Source organism: Panthera pardus, unplaced genomic scaffold (assembly GCF_024362965.1).
Source record: "Panthera pardus isolate Hobbes unplaced genomic scaffold, ASM2436296v1 HiC_scaffold_3, whole genome shotgun sequence".
Classification (NCBI taxonomy): Eukaryota; Metazoa; Chordata; class Mammalia; order Carnivora; family Felidae; genus Panthera; species Panthera pardus.
Window position 1 is genome coordinate 46,903,011 of NW_026526876.1, and position 23,774 is coordinate 46,926,784.

At 34.9% G+C, this 23,774-nt stretch overlaps 1 protein-coding gene across 3 annotated transcripts in view; it reads left to right on the forward strand.

Moving 5' to 3' along the window:
* Positions 1-23,774, forward strand: part of VMP1 (vacuole membrane protein 1) — a 129,342-nt gene that overhangs the window by 58,486 nt on the left and 47,082 nt on the right. For 2 of the 3 annotated variants that reach the window (XM_019431077.2, XM_019431076.2), the window contains exons 6-7: positions 224-391; positions 8,995-9,126. In XM_019431077.2, coding sequence (XP_019286622.1) covers positions 224-391; positions 8,995-9,126 — 300 coding nt within the window. The remainder of the gene's footprint in view (positions 1-223; positions 392-8,994; positions 9,127-23,774) is intronic. The other variant, XM_019431078.2, reaches the window with a different exon arrangement.

The following is a 23,774-nucleotide window of genomic DNA, read 5'->3' on the forward strand; positions in this document are numbered from 1 at the left end:
ATAAATCTGAATTAAAAAAACAAGCTGGGAAGAGATTAAGGATTAGTTTTTCAAATTACCAACTGCAACTTGAAATAGGTAGTTAGATTCTTATTCTCTAGAAGCTAAGATTTTTCTATTTATGTATAGTAATTAAGGTACTGTTAAAATGACATGTGTATTGATTGGTAATTCCTTTTTCATTAATATTTCTCATCAGAGGTTTCTCATATTTGTTTCATAGGGTCCACATATAGCTTCAGTTACATTAGCTGCTTATGAATGCAATTCAGTTAATTTCCCTGAACCACCTTATCCTGATCAAATTATTTGTCCAGATGAAGAGAGCATTGAAGGAACCATTTCTTTGTGGAGCATCATCTCAAAAGTTAGGATTGAGGCCTGCATGTGGGTAAGATGTCCATTTTCATATTTGTCTAAAATTAACCTCACTATTTTGATACTTTGTTGTACCTCATTGAAAATTTAATCCAAATGTATATCCACATAGCAAGTCAATAAACAATTAATTCATGAAGTCACCAGTTATCTGCTTCCAAGTAAGAGAAACCCTTTAGAGCTTCCCCATTCATGAATGACATTCAGAGTAAGGCATGAAGCCATAGGTACAACAAAGCAGTGGATGCCATGTAGACAGCAAGAGGAGAAATGGAGGATAGATGATACAACTATACTACTTTGCAAAATTTTACCAATGTGAAATATTTGATAAACACATAGCAAGTGGTTGTATTTTCAGTCCCAGATTGGTAAATGTTGTATGTCTCTCTCCTAGATTCAGATACTCTGTGTTTATTCTTAGAGGGCTTATTTCATTTTCTGAGTTGTTAGTAATACTGAAGTAAGGTCAGATATTTTTTTAATAGACCAAGCTTTACTGTAGTGAGGGTATCAGACTATATGGTTGTATATGGTGATCTTGCTTTCAGTTGTACCAATTATTCTTTTTATGGTTTGCTTAAGTGTATTTTGGGAAGCTTTTGTACTATATATCCAGTGACAGATTATTTTAATCCATACAAAGTATTCTTTTTTTTTCTATATGCCTATATTCATTCAAATGTGTATCATTGAGGAATAGTTCATTTGCTAAAGACTTTCTGTTACTCTTTGAACATTTTTTGTCATTTGGATTCATTAAGTTATAGGTTCTCTGTAACTTTTTTCCCCTAACAGTGTCTTATAAAATAAAACATATGGAACAGATCAGTTAAAAATCTTGACTGAAATGAACATGAATGCCATACCCATGGAAGAGGGAAAGTTTTCAAATACACTTATTTAAAGGTTAACAACTATATTGTCTGTGTGTGTGTGTTTCATACGATCGTCTTCGTTTTTAATATAACTTATTTGTCAGTTATATATACTATAGCCTAGTATGTTGTGTTTTAAAAGAATTGTAAGGGAAATGCCATATTTTGAATTTGTTGAATATGAAAGGCAGGAAAAATTGTCGTATTTCCTGTTACTCTTTTATAAGCACTGGAAACAAAATTCATTGTACTAGTTGCATATGTTTTATAAATTTGACCACATTAGTCTTTTGATGAAAAATTATTATTAAAATAACAGAAGATACTTGGAACGTGCTAGAAAGAGACCATGTATATGGATTCGGTTTTCTGTTTTGCTTTAGTTCCTTCACAAATGATTTACATGGCTGGATTAACACTAATGCCAACAAAGAAAAACTTCCATCGCAGCTGGCAGTGATAACTGCCTCCTCCAACTCCCATAGTTCATATTGTTTGAAGTGTTCATTTGGCCTAGCTCCATGCATGCCTTAAATTAGTTAACTAGACTAGTGTAGTGGCTTACTTTCCCAAATAAATTTTAAGCTCCTAAAAAATATAAACTGTACCTTAAATTTATTACCCTCACAGCAGTCAGTATAAGGTTTTGCACATAGTACAAGAATGTTGATTAATCCTAGTTAATTGGCTGAGTGCTCTTCATATTTCCTTTTTTGAAATTGTCTTTTGTCACATATAAAGTGGAGCGCATATCAAGTTACATTTAAATTGGTTCCTATTGTTCTCAATATTTATATGGATAGTCCTTTCAACAAAAGGTGCTGGGAAAACCATATACACATTCAGAATAATGGATTTGGACCCTTACCTTCTGTAAAAATTAACTCAAAATGCATCAGGGACTTAAGCTTACGAACTAAAACTGTACAACTCTTAGAGGAAGATGTAGAGACAATCTGCATGGTGTTGGATTTGGCAATGGTTTCTTAAATATGACACCCCAAAAACATAGACAACAAGAAAAAGTAATAGGTAAGTTGAACTTCACTAAAATAAAAACCTCTTTTATGTCAAAAAAATAAATAAATAAATAAAAACATTATCAAGAGAGTGAAAAGATAACCCACAGAATGCAAGGGGATGTTCACAAATCATATATCTGATAAAGGTTTAATATCCAGAATGTTTGAAGAACTTCTACAACTTAACAACCCAATTTTAAAAATGGGCAAAGGACTTGAATAGACTTTTCTCCAAAGAAGATACACTAATGGCCAATAAGTACACAGATTCTCAGCATCATTTAGTCATTGGGGAAGTGCAAATTCAAACCACAAGGAAATGGCCAAAGAAGATACACTAATGGCCAATAAGTACACAGATTCTCAGCATCATTTAGTCATTGGGGAAGTGCAAATTCAAACCACAAGGAAAAACAAGAGTTGTACAGTTTTAGTTCGTAAGCTTAAGTCCCTGATGCATTTTGAGTTAATTTTTACAGAAGGTAAGGGTCCAAATCCATTATTCTGAATGTGTATATGGTTTTCCCAGCACCTTTTGTTGAAAGGACTTTGCTATTATTTTTTAAAAAAGAAAACAAGTATCAGGATATGGAGAAATTGGAACTCTTGTAGACTGTTGGGAATGCAAAGTAATTTAGCTGCTAGGGAAAAGAGTTTGGTGGATTCTCAAAAACCTAAATTTAGAATTACCATATAACCCTCCTCTAATTCCACTCCTACATAAATACCCACAAGAACTGAAAACTGGGACTCAGGTATAAGTACAGATACTTGTACTTCATTCCTCAGTAATATTATCCACATTTTCTTTTTTTTTTTTTTTTTTTTTAATTTTTTAAATGTTTATTTATTTTGAGACAGAGAGCACAGGAGGGGCGGGGCAGGGGGGGAATCCCAAGTAGGCTCCACACTGTCCATGCAGAGCCCAACACTGGCTTACTCTCACCATGAGATTATGAGCTGTGCTGAAATCAAGTACTGGGCGGTTAACTAACTGAGCCACCCAGGCACCCCTCCACATTTTCAGAAAGGTGGAAACAACCCAGTGTCCCGCAACAGATACATGGATAAAATGTAGTATATACGTATAATGGAATATTATTCATCCATAAAAAGGAATGAAGTTCTGAATAGTACTACAGTATTAACCTCAAAAACATTATGTTAAATGAAATAAGCCATTACTAGAAAGACAGATACTATATGATTGCACTTATGTGAATTGTCCAGAAGAGTCAAATTGGGGGCACCTGAGCGGCTCAGTCAGTTAAGTGTTCAACTCTGATTTTGTCTCAGGTCATGATCTCACAGTTGGTGGGATTGAGTCCCATGTTGGGCTCCACTGTGACAATCTAGGCTTGCTTAGGATTCTCTCTTTCCCTCTCAGCCCTACCCCCCCCCCCCCCCGCACTCACACACACACTCTTTCTCTCTCTCTCAAAATAAATAAACTTTAAAAAAAGTATAAATAAAAATAAAATAGAAGAGTCAAATTCATAGAGATAAGAAGTACCTTTGAAGTTACCAGCGTTGTGTGGGATGAGAAAGTTAATGCTTAATGGGTGCAGTATTTCCATTTGGGTGATGAAAAATACTGGAAATAGATAGTGATGGTGGTTGCACAACATTGTGAATGCAGTTAATGCCACTTAGTTTTATATTTTAAAATGGTTAAATGGGATACAGTCATAAAATGTCCATACTGCTGAGGTTGAGAAACCTTGATATAGAGTGTGTCAGCCTTGATTTGTAGTTTACCCTTTCATAGATGAGTTTACCCTTTCGTTTGTGTTCACACCCATATGTTTTGTTCTGTTCAAAAGAATGTCTTGCTTGATTAAAAACTCACATCTTGGGGCGCATGGGTGGCTCAGTCGGTTAAGCGTCCGACTTCAGCTCAGGTCACGATCTCATGGTCTGTGAGTCTGTGAGTTCGAGCCCCGCGTCGGGCTCTGGGCTGATGGCTCAGAGCCTGGAGCCTGCTTCCGATTCTGTGTCTCCCTCTCTCTCTGCCCCTCCCCTGTTCATGCTTTGTCTCTCTCTGTCTCAAAAATAAATAAACGTTAAAAAAAAAAAAACAACTCACATCTTATTTGATGCTTTGGATTCTGTCTCCCTCTCTTTCTACCCCTCTCCCTCTCATTCTCTGTCTCTGTTTCTGTCTCTCTCAAAAATAATAAACATTAAAGAAAAATGAAAAACAAACTCATATCTTATTTGACATTTTTATCCAGTTTGTACTTTGCAAAGTAGTATGTCTTTACAGACGTTGCTATCATTACAAACGTAGTGAATCAGTAAAATAATTAAAATGTGGAGTACATCCAATTATAGGATAAAGACCAGGGTTGGGGGCGCCTGGGTGGCTCAGTCAGTTGAGCGTCCGACTTTAGTTCAGGTCATGATCTCACATTCATGAGTTCGAGCCCCGTGTCGGGCTCTGTGCTGACAGCTCAGAGCCTGGAGCCTGCTTCGGATTCTGGATTCTGTGTCTCCTCCTCTCTCTGCCCCTCCCACGCTCATACTCTCTCTCTCTCTGTCTCTCAATAATAAATAAACATTAAAAAAAAAAAAAAAAGACCAGGGTTGCTCTTAATTTCAGCTTGTTTATGTAGGTCTTTGGAGCACGCTAAAGTGAATTGGGTTTTTCTGTGTGTTTTTTTTTTAATTTTTTTCTTAATGTTTATTTATTTTTGAGACAGAGACAGAGCATGAAGGGGGGAGGGGCAGAGAGAGAGAGAGAGGGAGACACAGAATCTGAAGCAGGCTCCAGGCTCTGAGCTGTTAGCACAGAGCCTGACACGGGGCTCGAACTCATGGACCGTGAGATCATGACCTGAGCGGAAGTAGGACACTTAACCAACTGAGCCACCCAGGTGCCCCATGAATTGTTTGATATTGTTGATCATTAGTTACTTTTTTTCAGTTTGAATCTTTTGATCTTCCATAATTTGTGTCACCAGTGCAAAGCTTCACAAATTTTCATTTCACTCATGAATTCCAATAATAGTTATTATGCATCCAAGCACCAGAGATTCAGAGTGAGCAAAACTGAACAGTCTCATTGGAACTTTACGTTCCAGTGAGGGAAATAATTATCATGGAAAAAATGCATAAATAAATATCATGGAAAAACCATATAAATATGAAGGAGAAATCTGTATAACACAGACATTTTCCCTAGTTTATGATTCAAGGAAGATTTCCATGAAGAAGCAGTGTTTTGGTTGAGATCTAAGAATAAAGATTTGTAAAGTGGGACAGCAGGGCAGGGGCGAGAGCATGTGTGTTGACTTTTAGATAGAGAGCATCACCTTTTAAGGTCATGTATTTGTTAAGTTCATGGTTAGGGGGTGATTATTGTGGTAAAATATATATAAGGAAAGTTTTACCATTTTAACCGTTTTTAAGTACACAGTTTATTGGCCTTAAGTATATTCACAATGTTGTGTCATCATTGCCAGAACATTTTGTCATCCCAAACAGAAATATGTACCCATTAAAACAATAACTCCAGAGTCTTTTCTATTTTCTTCTTCTTTGATTGTGTCAATTCTAGATACCCCATCTAAATGGAATCATATAATACTTGTTTTTCTATGTCTGGCTTATTTTGCTTGTCATAAGGTTTTCAAGTTTCATCCATGTTGTAGCATGTGTCAGAACTTCATTCCTTCTTACAGCCATTTGAAAACTGACCTCAAGGGAAACTGGAAGCAAATTTTCTCTATGTGCAAAACAGTCTTGAAAATTTTACTAGAATTGGTATAATTGTTTTCTGTAAGAACCCTGCATTTCTCAGTGGTTTCAAGCTTACCCTCCTAACTTCTGCTTTTAACCTCTGATTTATGTTTGTAATTGGAATATGTAATAGAAAAATCATTTTGTTTAAAAAAATTATTAACACATAGATAATACAAAACTACCATAATATCTGAGAATCAGCATATGTAAAATTTTCTGCTCTCCATATTTTTACTATTAAACTTATGATTCCCATCAGTGAAAAGCAAAATACTGATTTGCTTGTGAATCCACTTGACAAAACTTTTTAAAAGCATGAACATTCAGGATTTTCCTCCTCCCCTAATTCTTTGAATATAATTGATACTCCAGGAAGATATTTCCCTCTTGGTTTTGCATATTTTGTGCATGTTAAAATCTTCTCCAATTCAAGAAGCAGGGTCTTCAAGGTTGATATGGAGCAGATGGTTTTTAGAAGAGCTTTCTGAATTATTGCTTGACTAAAAACTACTTGTCTCTTTCTTTTGCAATAAGGAAACCAGTTATTTCTTCCCCTTAATTAAGCCTAGGCTGACAGTTTTTAGTGTTCCACACTTCTGTTTTGGTTTTTTGTTTTGATTTTGCAAGAATTATAAAATTATTTTGTAAGAATCATGAAATTATGGGACTGCAGTACCTAATTTGAGATAACTAAATAAACTTTTGTGTCTAGAATATAATGTGTTTTGGGGGACCTGTCTGGATAACTATTTCTTTTTATCTATTTGTGTAAAAAAACAGAATATTGACTCATGATCACCATTCTTGTTTCTTGCTCATGTGGGAAAACATGAGCAGAATCCAACTATAACAATAAATATAGTCAACCAAGTATAATATAGTATGTAGCTCTTGATTTCATTTCAGTCCATTATTACTTCCTTTTTAACTTTAAGGAAACTTGTCATGAGTTTGAATCATATGATTGCTTTCAGAACTATTAAACATTTGAGTTAACAGGTTTTAAGAGAAGTTCATGTTTTGAATAACATGTTGCAATTAACTTCCTACTTTTTGTAATGGGAAAAAAAATTTTTTAAGTACAGAGATTTATATAATTAATTTAATATATTATCACCCAAACTCAGTTAATATTAATCCCTGGCTAATATTGTTTTATCTGATCCCTCCTCTGTAGGCTCTCCACTATCTTGAGGCATATCCTAGATAACATATCACATTTCATCTGTAAATATATCAGTCTTAGGACTTAAAAAAACATTATCACACCTAAGAGAAATTAGGAATAGTCTCTTCAGATCAGCTACCTAGTTAATGTTCAGATTTTTCTGATGGTGTTTCTTTGTTTTTCTTTTCATATTTATTTGTTGTTGAAACTGGGTTGTTTGTCAAATATAATTTCTCACAGTCTTGATTTTACTAATTATATCCCAGTTGGTATAGTTTAAATATGTTTATCTGTTCCCTATGTTTCCTGTGAGTTGATAGTTAGAGAGGCTTGAAAAAAATTTTTTTGTCGAGAATACATGTTATAGTCTTGTGTATTTCTATCACGAGGTACAGTAATGTCTGATTGTCTTTCCTTTTGTGGTATTATCACCATTGTTATACAATTCCATTATTAAGGGTTATAAAATGGGGGTAAACCAATTACATCATTTTTTTTACTTTACTTATTGACTGGAATGTTTTTATAAAGAAAAACTCCTTATCACCAATTTGGTTACCCCAAGATATCTTTCATATAGGTAAGAGAGGATAAGTAATGGATTTTTCCCCTTTATTTACCTGTTTTTTAAATAATAAGTTGGTTCTCTTAACATTCTCGAAAGTTGACTAACATTAACTTTTTTTGTTTAGCAAAATATGATTTGTTTTATTTATATATCCCGTGATGTATATGTCTCTCCTCCCTCTCATCTCTCTCTCTTTATTCTTTAACTAAATATAGCCTGCTTCTTTTGACACTTAAGTATATTCTTTTTCAGAATTCTTGTTTCATATGTGGATAATGCAGTCTCATTCGGAGATTATTGATCCCACACATTGAAATATAACACTGTGAACATGAAATATTTGAATTTGATAATGTTCCTTGGGGATTCTTTTCAAGGCATTTGTTGACAAAGTCATAGTACAGAGCAAATAGACCTAAAATTGCTTCTGAGAATTAGCAAAACTTTTTCATTCACTATGACTCAAGGCAGAGAAGGATGGCTCAAAGTTGAGAATTTTCCTAGAAACCATATACCTTTTACATTATCATCTATCTTGTATTTAAGCCATTTAAGTCCAAACCAAGTTCCTGATTCTCTTACCTTTGTTTTCATCCTATGTTTTAAGTTGAATGAAAAAAAAATTCTCTTCAAAAACAAGAATCCACAAAGTGACTGAAACATGAGTCACTCAATGTCCTGAGGAAATAAACATTTTTCCTGTGGTGAAAATTTATCCATCCTAATGTTGAGATTTCAAGGGGCTTCCTGACCACTATTTGTTAAAAGTTTTAACTCTGCACACACAAAAAAATTAAAACAGCACCCTAAATACCAGATTAAATACCTTAAATACCAGATTGAAACAGCATCTTAAATACCAGAAGATTTCCTAGAAAGTTTTATTTAAAACTTGTACTAGTGAATACTCATTACCAAATGATTTGAAAAGAGGGAAAAAACTGACAGAAATCACAGAGTATAAGTAGAGATGCTTAGAGAACTAACGTTAATCTAATGTCTGCCATGCACCAGGAATTGTCTAAGAGTTTAGTGTATATTATCTCGCCTGGCTTTGTATTGGTCAGTATTAGGGCCAAGAGTCACACTCATGTTCTCTTGATTAGTATATGCTTTCCTCCCTAATACATGCATCTTAATGTGGTTTTGGCAATGTAGAAAAATATAGATTTAATCTGTTTAGTATTCTTATGTTGAGAACAGAATCTCATGTGAGTATTTTGGTTTTGCACATAGGGTATCGGTACAGCAATTGGAGAGCTGCCTCCATATTTCATGGCCAGGGCAGCTCGCCTCTCAGGTGCTGAACCAGATGATGAAGAGTATCAGGAATTCGAAGAAATGCTGGAACATGCAGAGACTGCACAAGTAAGAACAGTAGAGAAAACAATAGAATACTTTAATTGTCCTTAAAAAAAGTTATGGCTAAGGTGAAATTGTTAATAGTTACTTTAAAGAAGAAAACTCCCAGCATAAAAATAAATAATACATTATTTGGGATAGAATATTTAGAAAAGCTGAAATATAAAAGTGATTATAATCTTGATTTTAGAATAGAGAAATACAGAAAGAATCCACAAGACAACTCACTAAGCTGAAACACTTTGCCAGAAACCAGAGTAAGTTGATGTCGCTAATGAAGTTTAGGAGCCGAAACATTCTTTGTCCATTATGTGTTTTTAAGTATTACCAAGCAGACCACTAACTGAATAAGGGGGACAAATAGGTGGGTCAGGCTATGAGTCCAAAGTTTTTAAGAATAACGTCAAAATATTTTGCCATGTTTAGAGGAAATTATTTGGGAACTCTTAAGAAATGGCAGTTACAGGGGTGCCTGGGTGATTCAGTCAGTTAAGCATCTGACTTCGGCTCAGGTCATGATCTCATGGTTTGTGGGTTCGAGCCCCGTGTCAGGCTGTGTGCTGACAGCTCAGAGCCTGGAGCCTGCTTTGGATTCTCTCTCTTTCTGCCACTCTCCCGCTCACGCTCTGTCTCTGTCTCTCAAAAATAAACGTTAAAAAAAGAAAGAAGGAAAGGAAAGGAAAGAAAAGGAAAGGAAAGGAAAGGAAAGGAAAGGAAAGGAAAGGAAAGGAAAGGAAAGGAAAGGAAATAGAAAAGAACAATTACAATAAACTTACCCTTTAACAGCTAGAGGGAAGAAAGGCTGAAGCCTTTTTACACCTGAGCATAAGCTGTATATCAACCGATATCTTAATGTTACAAGATAGGTGTTTCATTCTTTGCAGGAAAATTCCTAAGAATATTGTTAACTGAGTCGCTTCTTAGGAATGACAGTAGAAATCAACATAGACCCAAAAAAAAGGGATGTAAAAGAGATTTTTGAAAGATTATCTATAAAATACATCTTCCTTCCTAGATTTGTTCATTAACCTATGAAATGAAGTTGTTTGGAAAATTGTCTTGTTGTGTGTTTGTTAAGTGCATGTGCCCACATAAGTACACACCCATTTTTTTTTATTAACTTGGTAGTCTGTGTTTATATGTAAAATCAGGCTAATTAACATTTTGAAATAAAACTGTTTTTTACAGTCCTTTTTTATAGTAAGAATAAATAGTAATTATGAATATAAACATTTATATTAAAAAGTAATACATATATATGTACATATGATTATTTAGAAAAATAAAAAGTAAGCCACGTTATGATCAAACCATTACTCAAAACTGAAAATATGATTAGAAGTAACACAGGTATGTAAATGTTATCCCCAAATCAACCAATACTGAATCTATAATTTCCTGTGGGTTAATTATATATTACAGAGAGTGGATTAAGTAAAAGCACATATTTAAACACAGAAAATCTAACAAAATTGATTCATAAACATCTTCCTGGATTTCTTGGTTATTCATGTGATCTGGTTTTCATAAGATGATACAAATAAAATCTATGTCTCTCATGAATGAAGACCCATAAGAAAATTATTATATATATTGAATCACTTTTTTAATTCCTTTCCCTACTAACATAATTTTGCTATTCTTGGACTTTCAAGTATATTTCCCATAGTCTTTTTTTTTTAATTTAGATCCAAGTTAGTTAACATACAGTATAATAATAATTTCAGGAATAGAATTTGGCGAATCATCGCTTACATATAACACCCAGTACTCATCCGAACAAGTATCTTCCTTATTGCCCCTCACCCCTTTAGTTAGCCCTTCCCCCCACCCAGCACCCCACCAGCAACCCCCAGTTTGTTCTTTGTGTTTAAGAGTCTCTTCTGGTTTGTCTCCCTCTCTGTTTTTATATTATTTTTGCTTCCCTTCCCTTGTGTTCATCTATTTTGTTTCTTAAATTCCATATATGAGTGAAGTCATATGATATTTGTCTTTCTCTGACTAATTTCGCTTAGCATAATACGTTCTAGTTCCATCCACATTGTTGCAAATGTCAAGATTTCATTCTTTTTGATCACCGAGTAATATTCCAATGTATATGTATATGTATAGAAATATATAGAGATAGATAGATATAGATATAGATATACACCATACCTTCTTTATCCATTAATCAGTCAATGGACATTTGGGCTCTTTCCATACTTTGGCTATTGTCTATAGCACCGCTATAAACATTGAGGTGCCTCTGCTCCTTGAAAACAGCACACCTGTATCCTTTGGATAAATACCTAGTTGTACAATTGCTGTGTTGTGGGGTAGTTGTATTTTTAATTTTTTGAGGAACCTTCATACTGTTTTCCAGAGTCACTGCACCAGTTTGCATTCCCACCAGCAGTGTAAAAGGGTTCCTCTTTCTCCACATCCTCGCTGACATCTGTTGTTGCCTGAGTTGTTAATTTTAGCCATTCTGACAGGTGTGAGGTGATATTTCATTGTGGTTTTGATTTGTATTTCCCTGGTAATGAGTGATGTTGAGCATCTTTTCATGTGTCTGTTAACCATGTGGATGTCTTCTTTGGAAAAGTTTGTATTCATGTCTTTTGCCCATTTCTTATCTGGATAGTTTTGTTTTTTGGGTGTTGAGTTTGATAAGTTTTTATAGATTTTGGATACTAACCTTTTATCTGATACGTCATTTGCAAATATCTTCTCCATTCCATCGATTGCCTTTTAGTTTTGCTGATTGTTTCCTTTGCCATGCAGAAGCTTTTTATCTTGATGAGGTCCCAATAGTTCATTTTTGCTTTTATTTCCCTTGCCTCTGGTGACATGTCAAATAAAAAGTTGCTGTAGCCGAGGTCAAAGAAGTTGTTGCCTGTTTTCTCATCTAGGATTTTGATGGCTTCCGGTCTTACTTTTAGGTCTTTCATCCATTTTGAGTTTATTTTTGAGTATACACACGTTTTATGAGGAATGTATTCATAGCTTTATTCTCAGTGGAATCTGAGACCCCAAAAAACCATTAGCCTAGAGGGGGAAAAACATATATTTTAATAACAGATGGGCTTTTTAAAAAGGCATTATTAAGTGGAAATCAACTAAGGATAGTTATGGTTTTTAATTAAAAACAAGACTTTCAAATATGAATATAGAATAACCAAATAACCAAATATAAAACAAATGAATCAAAGAGCTATGAGCATCTGCTCTGCCTGGAAAAAGACAAGTTGGCCTTGGTATTTGCTTTGCCTTATGTATCAACCAGATATTATGTCTCTGTTCCTCACATCATAATGCTTATGTTTGCTAATAATTGTTACTAATATAAACAACTTTTTAATTATTTTTAATGTTTTTTAAAATCCAGTATCTAATCTGACCCTTGTGTTAACTAAAGTAATATAGGAAGGTACCATTCCTCTATTTTATAGAAAACTTAAGATCTAGAAGTTGTTATCTCCCTAATTTTACATGCTTAGAAGTATAGCTAGACCCAGAATTCAGAATGCCAGCATCGCTGATATATCCAGCTACTAAAACCATGTCCATGTGTAGACTAGGCTGAGTATGTTCAGTAGCAACAACTGATACATCTGGAATTTGTGGCAATAATTAATGTATGCCATTTAACATCTCCAAAACTCCTTTTTTTGTGTATATAAAGTCAGCAAGTTGATGCTAGAATAAGTCTAGGATGGCTTGCAGCTTTAAATTTTTATGCTGTGGATTGGATGCTAAACAGGTATAAGTATTGTTTTCTATTAAGTCAATTAATATATTGTCCCTGTTTTCCTTTTTTTTTTTTTTAACTTTTTGTTTTGGAATTAACATGTTTTTCATTTGTATAGTTTTTTCAATCTCTTCTCTCACTTCTGCCAGCTCTGTAAAACACTTTTCTATGTCACTTCCCACTTGGTAACACCAAAAAAATATTATCAATTCTGTTTTCTTTCTTGGAGTCATCACTCTGGAGCCCCCCATCAATCTGAACGTGGTATTCTCTTGGATTTCCTTTGCACATTGCTTCTTTTTTGGTTTGGATCTCTTGTTGTTGACTTCCCGTCCTCCTCCTCCTCTCCCTCCTCCTCCCCCTCCTCCTCCTCTCCCTCCTCCTCACCCCCTCCTCATCCTCCTCCCCCCTCCTCCTCCTCCCCCTCCTCCTCCTCCTCCCCCTCCTCCTCCTCCTCCTCTTTCTTCTCCTTCTCCTTCTCCTCCTTCTTCTCCTTCTCCTCCTTCTTCTCCTTCTCCTCCTTCTTCTCCTTCTCCTCCTTCTCCTCCTTCTCCTCCTTCTCCTCCTTCTCCTCCTTCTCCTTCTCCTTCTCCTTCTCCTCCTCCTCCTTCTCCTCCTTCTCCTCCTTCTCCTCCTTCTCCTCCTTCTCTTTCTCCTTCTTCTCCTTCTCCTTCTCCTTCTTCCTCCCTCCTCCTCCCTCCTCCTTCTTCCTCCTTCTTCTTCTCCTCCTCCTTCTCCTTCTTTTTTTTTTTTTTGCTTGTTTTGATTTTTTTTAGTAATCTCTGCCCCCAAACTCATAAGGTCAAGAGTCACTGAGCCAGCCAGGTACTCCTTGCCTTCTTCTTTCTGGATTTACTCCCTCATTTTGGTTGAACACATTCTACCATAGCTTCCTGAGAAAGAATGAGTAGATGGAAGTGCTGAAAATGCTGTGTCCTTCATTCACACTTAATCAATTAACTGAATATAGTATTCTAAGTGGAAAATCATTTTTTAAACTTAGAATTTGGAAGTCATTGCTCAGTCATCTTAGGTCCTCTGGTTTGATATTGATGAGGCTAATGCCTTCCTGACATCTCTTCATAGGTAGGTGCCTCTTTTTTGGTTGTTTTATTTTTTTATATAGAAACTGTTAGATTCATTCATTATCTGAGGTATGGGTCTTTTAAAAATTTATCCTGTTAAGCACTTGGAAGCTTGTCAATCAAGAGTCTATTCATTTTGGGAAGTGTTCTTGTATTTTTTCTGTGTCAGTATACCCTCTTTATTCTCTTTCAATTCTCATTATTTTGGTGTTGGGCCTCCCAACAGTCATCATTTTAATTTTTTTGATAATTTTGCTCCTAATATTTATCACATTTTACTTTGTATGCAATTTCCTCAACTTTATCTTCTAACTCTAATATTAAAATATTTTTCCACTACCATATATTTATTTTCAAAAAGTGATTTGCGTTATATTTCTAAGCAGTGGTTTCTTATCTTTCTGAAGATACTTAGTTTCTCTAGGTTTTTTTTTTCTTCCTTTGTTCTACTTCTGTTGGAAGCTTTCCTCCAAGTCTGGTGATCCTTGTTTTTCTGTGTATATGTAAGAAGGAGGCACGTAAAAGCTGAATGGGAGCTATGTGTGTGGAGGAAAGTTGTAAGAGTGTCAAACCACCTTATTTATTGGAGCCTCCATATATGAGTTTCTGTGGATCTTTAATTTGGGATAGTTCATTTTCTCTAGTGACAGATCCTCCAGTTTCTTGCTTGGAGAATATAAACTTTGCTGCTTATATAGTAAAGCTAGACTAGAGAAGGGGGTTTAGAGATTGCATATAGGCTTTCATTGAACTCTCTTTGTGTTCAGACTGTGGATACCTACGCAAACATATCCTGAGCCCAGAACTTTTGCTTCACTTCATCAGAAACTGTATACTTAATGTCTTTTAAGGGGCTAGGGGACAACATTTTCTGGCTGTGGTAAGTAGGGGTGGGACCTAGAGTCTACTTCTTATAAAGTCTCTTTGGTTTGTGCCCTACCCCAGTCTCTTCTGCAGTTCCACTGAAAATCCTTTTTGGAGTTCTGTAATATATGTCACTTTGCTTCTCTTTCATATCTTTCACTGTTTTTTTCCATCTTCCCTTGTCTTCATTTATCAGTGCTAGTTTCATCAAAGACTGAGTTCATGTTTCTATTTTTTATTTTGGGGTATTCCAGCTATATATTGTTGAGTAACAAACCCAAATATTTAGTAGTTTAAAACAAGAACAGTCATTTATACTGCTCACAAATACAAAATTTGCACAAAATGGCTTGACTGTAAGTTGGAGAATTTACTTTCAAGATGATTTACTTATATGACTGATAAATTGATTCTGGCTGTTATTGGCTTGGAGTTCAGCTCGACTGTTAGTTTGGGACCTCAAGTTACTCTTTTTTTTTTTTTTTTAATGTTTATTTTATTTATTTATTTTAAGAGAGAGAGCAAGCAAGCAATGGGGGTGTAGAGAGATGGGGAGAGAGAGAATCCAAGCAGGCTCCATGCTGTCAGTGCAGAGCCCGAGGTGGGGCTCAAACCCACAAACTGTGAGGTCATGACCTGAGCCAAAACAAAGAGTCGGACGCTTAGCCCACTGAGCCACCCAGGAGCCCCTCAAGTTACTCTCCTTGGACTTCTTCATGGCATCTGAGTTCCAAAAACATGTGTTTTGTATGAATTTAGGTCGAAGCTGGAAGGTGTGTTATGACGTAGCCTCAAAATCCCAGTCACTTTGCCACATTTTGTGAGCCAACTAAGAAACTAAAGTTAGCCCAAACTCAGAGAGTGGAATTACATTCCACCTCTCAGTGAGAGGAGTAAGGAAGAATTTGTAGCCATCTCTAACCTACAACAGGGGCAAAGGTTTTATTTGGTTATCTTGAAGTGGGAACCCTCCTGTAATATCATTTTTAATAGGATAGAACATTGACAAACCAGAATTTCCTTATAGGAGGGGAATGGGATGGTAAATGATTTTGAAATTATATAATGTGAGAGGTTGTCAAAAAGAATTTAGACAGGCACACCTGGGTAGCTCAGTCAGTTAAGTGTCCGACTCTTGGTTTCAGCTCAGGTCACGATCTCATGGTTCATGACTTTGAGCCCCACGTCAGCCTCTGCACTGATGGTGTGGAGTCTGCTTGGAATTCTCTCTCTGCCCCTCCTGCATATCTCTCTCTCTCTCTCTCTCTCTCTCTCTCTCTCTCTCTCCTTCAAAATCTATAAATAAACTTTAAAAATAAAAAAAAGAATTTAGACATATCTCCTTGAAAGGGGGAAATGATAAACTTGTCAGATATGCAAAAAGTTGTCTCTCCTGTGGCAAGAAGATATAGTCATGCTGAGAAACTGTAGAGATAAACTTTGTCTTAGAATTAGTGGGTAAAGGGGTGCTTGGGTGGTTCACTCAGTTAAGCATCCAACTTCAGCTCAGGTCATGATCTCAGGTCTCCTGGGCTCAAGCCCCACATCAGGCTCTGTGCTGACAGCTCAGAGCCTGGAGCCTGCTTCCAATTCTGTGTCTCCCTCTCTCTCTGTCCCTCCCCCCCACCCTCAAAAATAAACAAACATTTTTTTTTAATTGAAAGAAAGGAATTAGTCGATAGAAGTTTTCTGAGGCCTACAGTGGCTCAATATTAAAACAAAAATGGCACTTGGGTGGCTCACTCACTCTTGGTTAAGTGTCTGACTTTGGCTCAAGTCATGATCTCATGGTTCGTGAGTTGGAGTCCCACGATGGGCTCTGTGCTGACAGCTTCAGATTCTGTCTCCCTCTCTCTGCCCCTCCCCCACTTGCACTGTGTCTCTGTCTCTCTCTCTCTCTGTCGAAAATAAATAAACATTAAAAAAATTTTTAACAAAAACAAAACCAACTTCCTATCAATTTTAATTATGTACAGATGGAATTGCTATTTCAAAAGAATGAATGCCTTATCTCTCTCTCTATGTGATATCTTTCATGAATCCATGCACAGCACTTCCTGTGCTGTGTAAAATATTAGCTGGATGACTCATTTCATTCTTTGCAAGTTTTTGATTATAAATAATACATTCTGTAAACTTGTTACCACCTAAAAGCTCAACTTGTGAAAACTCAGATCTTCTAGAATTTGATGAATTATGCTTCATCTTGTATGTATGATTTGAGCTCTTGAAGACTTTTGAGCCTTAAAGAGACTGTCTTTCTCTACCATTAAAGCAGTAATCTTTTTTATTCATCTCTTATAGCTCTGATTATTTTCATTACTTTTTGACTGTAAATTTTCTCTAATTCTGCTTTGTTTTGAGTTGTAGAAACCAGCCTGCACACAATATTTCTGATGGTTATGAGGTTTGCCCGTTTTCATCCTATAAAGCCAATAATTACAATCACTATTTTAGGATAAACTCTTTATTTCTTATTCCCTAATTTTATATTTGTTTATATTTGTTATATTGTTTATATTTATACCTTATTTAAAATTTTTACCTAAAATTGCAGTTATATGTACTATCAACCAATTATACAGTCAAACTGGAAAATAGTTAAGTGAAATAATATGGTAAAAGACTAATTCATCCGACAACTATTTTCTTTCTAAGATGGATAAAACTATGTATAAGGTCCTTGAATGAAGTGTCATAGCACAACTCTGAACTAGAGATATTTTTCCTGATTTGAACAGGAAACACACTCAAGAACACAGCCAGTGAATCTCAGAGCCAGCACCCAACCCAATTTTCTGACATTAAGATTAGTATTCTGCTTACTTTACTACAGTATAGCATAGCAACATTTTCCTCTAGATTAATGAATGCAACGGAAAGAAAAGAACTGATTTAAAATTTTTTCTTTCTCCTATATTTGATTTTTCTTTCTTCATGGCCTTTCATGCTTTTTTTTTAAAACCAGTTTTCATCAGTTCTGTGGCTTACTGTATAGTGTATGTGGGTATATTTATCCCAACTTACTTTTTCCCAGGTTTAAATAGGGGTTGTGTGAGGTTTTTAACTCTTATGTATTTATTTTGCGGTTAGAGGGCGTGGAGATAAAATAGTTGGAGAAGGGATTGCTGCCAGTTTTCCACATTATAAATTATCTGAGAGTGCTAATTTTTTATTCATTGTTCTTACCATGGCTTAGCAAAAATAAGTTTTTGTTTTTGTTTGTTTTTGCTAACACCGTGGATTGTTACTATATCCAAGTAAGATCTCTTATACTCAGCTGTTTTCATACACTTTAATGACACATTCTTGTTTTGTTTAGTAAGATCTCTTATACTCAGCTGTTTTAATACACTTTTATGACACATTGATTTTTTTTAAGATTTTTACTATGCAGATAAATTTATAACAACTTATGAGGATTTTTTTGTCATTTTATTTATAAATTGTAATCTTAAAAATATTTTTTATGTTGTCAGTAACAAATTTTAGGCTCTTTGCTTCTGTTATTTTTCCCGATTTGTATATTTTTAAATACGTAAGTGCTTATAGTAATAGAATTGGAACATTTCAGATATATTAAAAGTAAAAAGTGAAAGCCCACATACCTACTTCCCAGAGTAGGAGAATAATCACCATGTTCTAGACTGTTTTATTTGCATATGTACCTTTTTAAAATATAAACTAGAATCATATCATAAATATTAGTCAACTTTTAAGTTCCTTTTTCACATGTATGTCATGACATTTGATACTGATCTTTAAAATTGTCTTCTTATTACGAAGTGAAGCAGGTCATTGTGGAATATTTGTGTATTTAAAAATAATTCCTCCATCTTTCAGTCTGTTTTTCTATAAACATCTATAAGAATGAATCATACTTACTGTTTTGTGACTTGTTTTGAATATAAAAACATACTATGAATACTTTTCAGTGTCCTTAAATATTTTCCACATCTTTGCTTTCTATAACAGCTGTCTTTCTGGTTACAAAGTATGTTTATTGTATAACATGTTGAAAATAGAGATAAACAAAAAAACTGAAAGAAAAAAATTTCACCTAACTGGTTCATTTACCCATTTTTTTGTTTTTGTTTTTTTTGTATTTAGTGTATTTCTCACTCTCTTATTGACTGACATTTTTAAGTAGATTTCTTTTGTCATATGTTTCCACTATTTTTTCCCATATTGTTTGTCATTTTTTTTTATGTTTTACTTCTTAGATAAAGACGTTTACTTTTTTTTAAATTTCTAATAACTTAGACTTTTCCTTTTGGATTAATGCATAAAATTATCATACTGAACCCTTATGATTAATTGAGTGAATATTCAGCCATATTTCCTTTTAGGATTTTTATGGTTTTATTCTTTCACCTTTAAATATTTAATCTATTAAATATTTTTACCTATCATATAATGTAAAAAATCTGACTTTCTCATCTTCAGGTAAATAGCTACTTATGTATCATTCCAGTACTGTTTTCCCAGTGATGTTAATATGTTAGTTTTGTCTTACACTTTATTGTCATAAATTATTATATTTTTATAAATAGTTATAATTGGTATATAATAAAACAGATACTAGGTTTTTATTTATTTAGTAAGCTATAACTTTACTAACATCTTTTTAGTTATATCTTACTGATTGTGATTTAAAACTTTTTACAGTAATCAGCTTCACAAGGATCCAAAAGTTTATCTGACTTTGATGCTAGAATTTCTTCACAGATACATGTATTATATAAAATCTCCAATTTGATAAAAGCAATAAAATGTAGAAAAGTTGGATCAACTCTAGCTAAAACAGGAAATTAAGTAAAATGGAGTGGGTATTTAAATTTTAAGCTTGCCTGTGACTGAGGTAGAAAATGTGTTTTTTATTCTTTAAGGTAAAGCCCTTTAATAGAATAAATTTATCAGCAGGAAGAGTGAAAAAAAAAATTGGCTCTCATTGCTTTATCATGTGCTCTCCAACTAGGTTAAAGGGTGTATATACTTTATTACTAGGTAGCAATTTTACAGCTAAGTATTTGCTTAAATTCTAGTTTTGACTAATGACTGGATTTTGTACTACAGATATTTTGAGGGGAGTAAGAGATTATGATACATTTATTTGAATTCTGATTCCTTATGGTACCTAATTTATTTTCATGAGTCCAGTACTGAGATTAGACAGTATTTTTCCACTAAACTGATTTCCTTTTGTTCTTGGCTTTCTATCATGTTTTCACTAGATGTCTGTGGGAGGTAGACATGAATAAATGTAGCTTCCTATGACCTTGAACAATTCTAGCATAATTTATAAAATTTAAGTCTAGATAGCTGTTTATGTTCTTTATGGACTATTTCATACAAGGTTTAATTGCATGAAATTAAATTTAAATTAATTTAATTTACTCTCTTTATGAGAATAATTCTTTTTCTTCTTTATTCCTGATTTCTGTTAATGATGTCACCATCCTCATAATCACTTGGGGTCAAAATCTGAGTCATCTGACTCCCTCCTTGCTTCCCATATCCATTCATTCTTCAAGGCCTGTTGACTCTACCTCCTCAGTATCTTCATATGTGCCCTCTCTGGTTCAGAGCTTTACCACTTCTTCCCTTGAATGTTTCCAGTGACTTCCTCTTAGGTCTCCTCTTTACTAGTTTTTTTCCCCCACAAACTATTCCCGCACAAAGCAACAAAAATAATTTCCTGAAAAGATAACTCTGATCATGAAACTTTGCTTGCTCAAAAATCTTCCTAATCCCCAGGAATTGTTTCTTGTTGTAACCTTCTTGTGTCACTTTTTACTTTCTTTTTTTTTTAATTTTTTAATTTTTTTTTAATGTTTATTTATTTTTGAGACAGAGAGAGACAGAGCATGAACGGGGGAGGGTCAGAGAGAGAGGGAGGCACAGAATCTGAAACAAGCTCCAGGTTCTGAGCTGTCAGTACAGAGCCTGATGCGGGGCTCGAACTCACGGACCACGAGATCATGACCTGAGCTAAAGTCAGACGCTTAACCAACGGAGCCACCCACGTGCCCCCTTTCTTAAATTTTTTTAATGTTTATTTATCTTTGAGAGAGAGACAGAGTGTGAGTGGGGGAGGGGCAGAAAGAGGGGGAGACACAGAATCCAAAGCAGGTTCCAGGCTCTGAGCTGTCAGCACAGAGCCCGATGTGGGGCTCAAACTCGTGAATCGTGAGATCATGACCTGAGCTGAAGTCTGAAGCTTAACCAACTGAGCCACCCAGCTGCTCCTACTTTTAAAACTATGTATAGGGACGCCTGGGTGACTCAGTCCACTGAGCGTCCAACTCTTGATTTTGAGTCAGGTCATGGTCCCAGGGTCGTGGGATTGAGCCCCACGTCAGGCTCTGCACTGAGTGTAGAGCCTGCTTGAGATTTTCTCTCTCTCTCTCTCTCTCTCTCTCTCTGCCTCCCTTCCCTGCTCATGCTCTCACTCTCTAAAATAAAGAAAAAAAGTAAAACTATGTATGGACTTTTTGGGTTACCTGGCTAGCTCAGTCGGTAGAGCATGTGACTCTTGATCTCAGGGTGGTGAGTTTGAGCCCCAGATTGAGGGTAGAGTTTACTTTAAAAAAAAAATAAAAGTATTTTTAAAAAATAAAACTATTTATGGATTTGTCTTATCTTTCTCAGGAGTCTGTAAACTCCTTGAGAGGAGACCACAAAAATTATCTTCAACAATACCTGCCTCGTCTTGCACATACTACTCATGCAGTAGATACTTTGAATAAACTAAGAAATACCAAGAGAGAAAGTGTAGATGCCATGAAACATATTCACTTAATATCCAGTCTTATTCCACTACAAAATAAAGTGTAAAACTGCAGTGAACAAAAATCATTTTCATAAGAAATATTGAATTGTTCTACATCTTTGAGTTTACTAGTCATCTGAGAGTGAGTGTTGAAGATAATATAGAAAACATCAATAAGTTAAATGACTTATAATTTTAAGTTCACATTTTGTAAAACAGTATTTGTAAAATTCTGTCTTAGAAACAGTTTTCAGGCAACTTGTTTATTCTGTAAGCTGCATAGCCAAAGAAAAGAGGAAAATTAAAAACATTAGGAATAAAAGTTTGAAAAATAAAGTAACTTATTCACTTGATGTATCATAAAAGATTAGAGCAGCCAGTATTATTGAAGTAATGGGAAATGGGAGCATGGGGGTGGTTGTGGTATTTTTGTGTTTAAAGGTTACACAATAGAGTAGGAATGTTGTACATATTTACTTGGAAGAATATGGTTTGAATAAGTTTGCTTTCCTAAACACCATCTGTCCAAGTGACCTAGCTACTTGGATTCTTTTTCACAATACTAGGTTGCTGATTGTGTGAAATTTACTGTTTCTTGTTATTCCTATAGGAAATTGAGAATTAAGGCAGAAGTAAGCAATTTAAATATCTTAAAACTTTATCTTTTAAAAGAATGCAGGTTTTTCCTCCATATTTATGTTGATTAGCTTGTCTTTCTGTTGAGTGTAAGTCATTGAGTGTGTACACCATTTTAGATTAAGTATTTCCTCAAAGGTGAATTTATACTTTCTGGATTTAATCTTATTTTAAGGGATCATGTTTTTAGCTTCTGTTTAGGACTGCAATATCTAAAGTAATATTTGCTATTTAATTTGATTTATTGAAGCTAAGTCCCCAAATTAAGTTTAAATACCAACATCTTTTACTAGTTGGTGCTTGATATATTTAAGGCTCAAAAAACTTTTATTTTTTTAGCTTAGTGAAATCCTTTTCCTATTTAGAAATTTCAGATTATTTACATTATTTTATTAGTGAAAACACATAATGCAAAAAGTTCATCAGGTTTTCATTCTTATGGCCAGTACGTTTATGCAGTAGAATACATTATCCAATGAACACCCCCCAAAGTGCAAGATGATAATTAAAGGTTCTTTTGACATTCTTTTGGTAATGATAAAATATGTGTTTGAACATTTGAATTGACTATGGGAAAGCATTTAATAATGATTATTTATTCACTCACTAAAGTGCTTTAACATTCCTTTGATGCTATTCTCTGTTAAGCACATTTTCCTATGAAGTGTTTGCAGTTGCCCATACCATGTCAATGCCTGCTGGTTTTTCCCCCTGTGAACCGTCTGTTCCTTTACATACAGAGATTTATGAAAGAGTTCATGGTGCAGATGATCTGAAACCCAACAGGACTATTTTCGTATAATTTAGTGCCAGTTGAACACACTGGGTGTCAGTTGTTGCTGGGACCTGTTTTTGACTCTGTTGAACCTTTACTGGCTGTGGTTTGTCTGGCCATCACATGACTTCTCTGAAAATTCCCCCTCCCCTTCATTTCCAGTAAACTGTTTGAGTAGGAGTGAGTCAGAGTGAAACCAGCTTCCCTGTAACCACAGCTTGTTAAAGAATTTGTCAACGTGGACTCTAGAGGGTTTGCATTAAGCTTTGCAGTAACTGCTATGGTTTGTGTTGCGTCAGGACTTCCACAGAAAAGCTTCCTGCTCTCAAGATCTTTTCCTTGTTTGCAAAGGGTTAAACTGATAAACTTTACCATAATGAACATGGGAGACACACGTTAAACACACTTCTTTATCGTTAGGCCCCGTTAAAGCTACCAGGGCTTACTGTAGTTTCTCTTTTCAGAATCAACCACACCCAACAACGTTTAGTTTTTGAAAAGACAGGCCTGCTAGATCTTCTTTCAGCACTGGCTCATGATTTTACCACAAAGTACCATCAAGATTAAGCAATTTTAAGTGGTCTCTTTTGAAGGATTCTGTTGCAGGATATTGCGACTACTAGCACATTTAGCTTTAGTACACAAAGGTCACTTGCATTGGGCTCAACAACAAAAAGTAGCACTTGAAATAGTTCTGTAGTTGTAGTTTCTAAGCATACACACACCATTATGGTGGAATTCTTAATGCCTCATTTTATTTACTTTCTCAGGAAACTATTTTGAACTCTT